This window comes from Juglans regia, chromosome 9 (assembly GCF_001411555.2).
Source record: "Juglans regia cultivar Chandler chromosome 9, Walnut 2.0, whole genome shotgun sequence".
Classification (NCBI taxonomy): domain Eukaryota; kingdom Viridiplantae; phylum Streptophyta; class Magnoliopsida; order Fagales; family Juglandaceae; genus Juglans; species Juglans regia.
Window position 1 is genome coordinate 14791615 of NC_049909.1, and position 5696 is coordinate 14797310.

Below are 5696 nucleotides of genomic sequence, written 5' to 3' on the forward strand. Positions count from 1 at the left end.
ATTGTACATTCTTTTTTAAAAATAATAAAATATATTATTAAAAAATTAATTATTTTTTACGTGAATTTCATATTAACTTACTTTTTTAAAAAAGTAACAAGTTATATTTACATATTCTATAATTGTAAATATCATTTTTTATAAAATATATATATATATTTCTTTACACAACTTTATTTAAAATGAATAACATTTTTAATAATTTATTTATAAAAATAATATTATTTTATATAAATACCTTATTTTTTAATATAAAAAATCGCAAAAAAAATATTATACAATAATCATTACTCATATATAATATTTTCATAACAATGTCACAAATAAATTATAATTATTCATTTTATCCAAAATCCTCATTCATTTATTTTCACCAACTTATTTTAATAATTATATGTTTGATCCTAAAAATGTTTCACGTTTTTCACCGACAAATACAAAAATGTTATAAAAAAAAAAACCGAATTTTTTAGAAACAAATTAACATAGCCTTAATTTTTTATTTTCCAAATTCTTGACCGTATTGTTATTATCAGTATATATAATCATTTGTGTTTGAATATAAAATATAATAAATATAAATATAAAATAAACAGACGTATAAAACATGCTTATAAATGAATGAAAAAGGAGTTTTGGCGTGTCGAAGAAATAGGCAAATCATCCCCACCCCTGTTTTTATCACTTATTGGAGATGGAGTCCATATTTCCATAATCTAACACGTGGCCTTCTCTTACAAGTTTGAAGTGGAACTCCATGTCTTCCCCCCCCCCCTCTTCCTATATAAACCCTTTCCCTCTCTCTCACCATTCTCCTCAAATCTCGAAGTACTTCTCTCGACAAATATCACTCTCACACTCAGCCCTCAACGCTCTAGCTCTCTTTATTCGCTTCGTAAAATACCAGACCGGAATCTTCTTCTTCTTCACTGAAACAGCTAGGGAGCCATGGCTTCTTCTTCAGCAGTAGCAACACCTTCAAGCACATGGGCTACAAGAAGATTTTCTTCTTCAAGTTCTTCATTGTTCATGGAGATGGGTTATTCTAATTCAACCGCCATTTCCTTGAAAAGGCCTATCAAAAAGCACACGTTACGTTGCTCACTCAAAACGCTCCCATTCCATAATGCTACTCCCGCCATTGCCCATCTGAAAGACTCGGTTAACTCTTCTATTTCTTCTTCTTCTCCTCCATCTTCAAGTACAGTAGATAAGCCTTTTCCCTTCCAATGGAACCTGTTACAGAAAACTGCAGCCCTGGCCTTGGACGTAATGGAGTCTGCTTTAGTCTCGCATGAGCGTCAACACCCACTTTCCAAAACCGCAGATCCAGAAGTTCAAATTTCTGGTAATTTCGCACCAGTAACAGAGCAGCCCGTCCGGCACTCGTTACGGGTTTCAGGCAAAATCCCTGACTGCGTACAGGGCGTCTACGTTCGGAACGGCGCGAACCCACTTCACGAACCCGTCTCCGGGCACCACTTATTCGATGGTGACGGCATGGTTCATGCGGTCCAATTCAAGGAGGGCTCCGCTAGCTATGCCTGCAGGTTCACCGAAACGCACCGGCTTTCTCAAGAGCGAGCTCTTGGTCGTCCTGTCTTCCCCAAGGCAATAGGTGAGCTTCACGGCCACTCCGGTATCGCCCGGCTCCTCCTGTTCTATGCTCGAGGACTGTTCGGAATTGTTGATCCCAGCCACGGCATGGGAGTGGCCAACGCTGGCCTCGTCTATTTCAACGGTCGTCTCCTCGCCATGTCCGAAGACGATTTACCATACCAAGTTAAAGTTACTCCCGCCGGCGATCTCAAGACTGTAGGCCGCTATGATTTCGATGGTCAGCTCCACTCGACAATGATTGCTCACCCGAAAGTCGACCCTGTTTCCGGCGAGCTCTTCGCTCTCAGCTACGATGTTGTCCAAAAACCATACCTCAAGTACTTCCACTTCTCACCACAAGGAGAAAAATCCTCCGATGTTGAAATTCCTCTGGGTGAGCCTACAATGATGCATGACTTTGCGATCACAGAGAGGTTTGTGGTGATCCCGGACCAGCAGGTCGTGTTCAAGCTTCCGGAGATGATTCGTGGCGGATCTCCGGTCATTTACGACAAGACCAAGATGTCCAGGTTCGGGATTTTGGACAAGAATGCCACCGATGCTTCCGGGATCAAATGGATTGAAGCCCCAGATTGTTTCTGCTTCCACCTTTGGAACGCCTGGGAGGAGCCCGAGACCAATGAGGTCATAGTAATTGGCTCTTGCATGACTCCTCCTGACTCCATTTTCAACGAATGTGACGAGAGCTTGAACAGTGTGCTCTCTGAAATCCGCCTTGACTTGAAGACTGGAAAGTCCACGCGCCGTCCCATTTCATCTGATTCTGAACAGGTAAACTTAGAGGCCGGAATGGTGAACCGGAACATGCTCGGGAGGAAAACCCAGTTCGCGTATTTAGCCCTTGCAGAGCCATGGCCGAAAGTATCTGGTTTTGCCAAAGTTGACCTCTTCACAGGAGAACTAAAGAAGTACATGTATGGAGAAGAGAAGTTCGGAGGTGAGCCTCTGTTCCTTCCCAGAAGCCCCGATTCAGAGAAAGAAGACGACGGATACATCCTAGCTTTCGTCCACGACGAGAAGGAGTGGAGATCAGAGCTACAAATCATAAACGCCATGGATTTAAAGTTGGAAGCCACAGTTAAGCTTCCTTCCCGGGTTCCATATGGCTTCCACGGAACCTTCATAAACGCAGAGGACTTAGAGCTGCAGGCGTTGGTTAGTTAAGGCCTGTGTTACCTTTCATGCACCGTGGTTGCAGGTTTTGTGGATATATTCGAGTGGAGATTTACCAGAGGGATGCTCGCAGATACGTCCCCGGAATCTCTACTTGTGTTTAGAGTGACAGCCCTTTTCTTTTTCATCTTTGGTTATGTTGATTAAGTGGAAGGCTATTGGGAGAACCAGCTTGTAGCTCTTTGGGTGTAGATAGAAATGGAGCTCAGCTGGTGTCTATATCTCTCTGTTTTACGCTGAAGTTCTCCTGTAAGTAGTAAGTACTACACTCTATTACTGTCTATATAAAAACGAGTACGTTTATTCCCTTTCAATTATGTCCTCTTTGAGAAAGTAAAGCTAACAGAATGATATAACAAGTGACAAGTTATACCTACTTTTTATTACGGACAAAGTTTGACGTGGATCGTTTCATCTATTTTATAATATAAATAATTTTATAATTTAACATATTATATTATATTATATCAATTTATAAACTTATTTTTATGTAATTTTTTTATTATTAAAATATTTCTAGCTTTAAAATCTAAAGGTAAATATTTCAAATCTCACCAAAATATAGTTCACAAGTTAGCAGAGCTTGTTGCGATAAATACCTTCTTTTTTTTTTTTTTTTTAATCTGTGGGTGTTTGGGTCAGCTTGTGCTCATCTCGATCAATCTCATGGAGCCCTAAAATTCAACCAATCTCATGGGGTCCTAAAGTTAAGAACCAAGTAAACCTCCAGTAATTTTAAAGAGACTCGAACTAGTGATTATTGAGAAGCAAATTCAAAACCGGATCAACTGAACTATCTCTCAAGATTTGTTGCGATAAATACATTCAAAGAGATAACAAAAAGGCAGCAAAAAGAGCTTTACAATCTAATGAGAAATGATTGGTTCACAAATAAATTTTAGAAAAATATTGCTCGACTTATCGTAAATATTTCATATTATCAAATATAAAATTATATATATCACATTGCAATCTCACTCTCATCCTGCTATGTAAGATGTGACACATTTATCACTATTAAATAATTATTTATTAGATAATTTTTTATCATCCAATAATGATAAATATATCACATCTTACATAGTAAAATAAAAATAAGATAAAAACATAAAAGTATAGCATTACTCTTTTAATATCTTTTATGAATTTAGCATTGTTCCAATCTAATGTATCACAGAACTCGTATACCTTATTTTTATGAGAATTTCTTTTGAGCCAAATGCTTTTCTTAAAAAAAAAAAAAACTATTATTTTTTTAAACAAGAAGGAATAATTAGGTAGAGGGATAGACCAATTAGCACTAAACTTAGATACGGAACAATCTATCTATATCAAAGAGTGACAGATCCATCTATCTATTTATTGAAAGCTTAATACTATTCTTTAATGCGGAATAAATATTTTACAAATAAGAATCGACAAGTTTAATGATAAAAATAGTACTTCTAGCCATTAACGCTCCTACTATTTTGCTACGATTTCTCGCTGATGTTTTGCACTTCCAAATTTTACTCTACTCTATTTAGATGGTGTAAAATTAAAGAGAATTGAGTGAGTGAGTCTAGGGACTAAACACAGTATTTATAGCTGAAACATCCATCAAGCTTCGATGCTACGTGTTTCACGTGCTCAGTTTATCATGAAATCAATTTCTACGTGATGAATAAGTCAGAGTGAACCACTTCAAGGGCTCCTAAACTTAAGGAAGCTAGAGACTCAGGCCTTGTTTGTTTTCCAAAAACATCTCATCTCATCTCATCTCATCTCACCTCATCATTACAACTTTCCCAAATCCCCACACAAAATAAAATAAACAATTCAACTTTTTCAAATCTCAAAACAACAATAATATTAAAAAATATATTCTAACAATATTTTATTCAACTTTTTAACTTTAATCTCAACTCATCTCATCTCTGAAAACAAACGAGCCCTCTTATGAACGTCCTCCGTGAGAAACAGTCAACATTTATATTGCGAGACTACAACTATTTGTTAAAATGGATAAAATAAATTTTTAAATTTACGTGACTTGATGCAATATGTCAGATTATAAAATAAATTTAATATACAATATAAAATTATATCAATTTATAAATTTATTTTTATAAAATTACTTTACGACGGTCGCAGTTCTCTTTAAGAGTTCAGAAACAAAATTAGAGCACGTTGGCATGTTAAATCACTAAAGTCAGATCTCGATGTAGCAGTAATTAAAATTGATGGTATTACATCAAATAATACTGCCAATTGGGATGTTGATCGGGTCAGTCACTTGTGCTGGTTTCCAGGTAAAATGTATAGGTTCATGGAGTGCCCAATCACGGGAAGAAACATCATGGCTCATGTGAAAACAGTTAACTATTATTTATAAGAGGAAATATATTTACAACCGTGAATTGCGTAACCGTCGCGTAATCGTTTTTAAAAAAATAAATAAAATATAGGACCCACATGAAAAAAAATTAATTTTTTAATAGTGAACCCCACTCTTTTTCAAAGCGATTATGCGGCGATTACGTACTTTACGGTTGTATGTAGAATTACTCTATTTATAAACCATTCATTATTATTTATAAATGATCTGAAATATTTTTAACATTCAAATATACTCGTATGGTGTTCAAAAGGGCGACATCTAATCTCTACATGGGGAGGATATTGTAAGCCAAATTTTCCAAGTATTCAGGTGAGACTATATAAATTCTGCAGAATTATTGTTTGTCTCAAAAGTTTAAATCGATGAATAAATATAGATTTTATTATTTAATTTATATTTTAACAATCTCACTCACGTATAGGCTAGACTTCTCTTCAATGATTGGGTCCAACACATGAAATATTTTTAAATATAATAAAGTATAGAGTCAAGATTCGAACTTAAAACTTTTAATCTAATAAAA

At 35.8% G+C, this 5696-nt stretch overlaps 1 protein-coding gene across 1 annotated transcript; it reads left to right on the forward strand.

Annotated features, from left to right (window-relative positions):
- Positions 1-802: 802 nt before the first annotated feature.
- Positions 803-3177, forward strand: LOC108994430 (9-cis-epoxycarotenoid dioxygenase NCED1, chloroplastic). The gene has a single exon (XM_018969647.2). The coding sequence runs from the start codon at positions 949-951 to the stop codon at positions 2782-2784; it is 1836 nt and encodes a 611-aa protein (XP_018825192.1). The 5' UTR covers positions 803-948; the 3' UTR covers positions 2785-3177.
- Positions 3178-5696: the final 2519 nt, after the last annotated feature.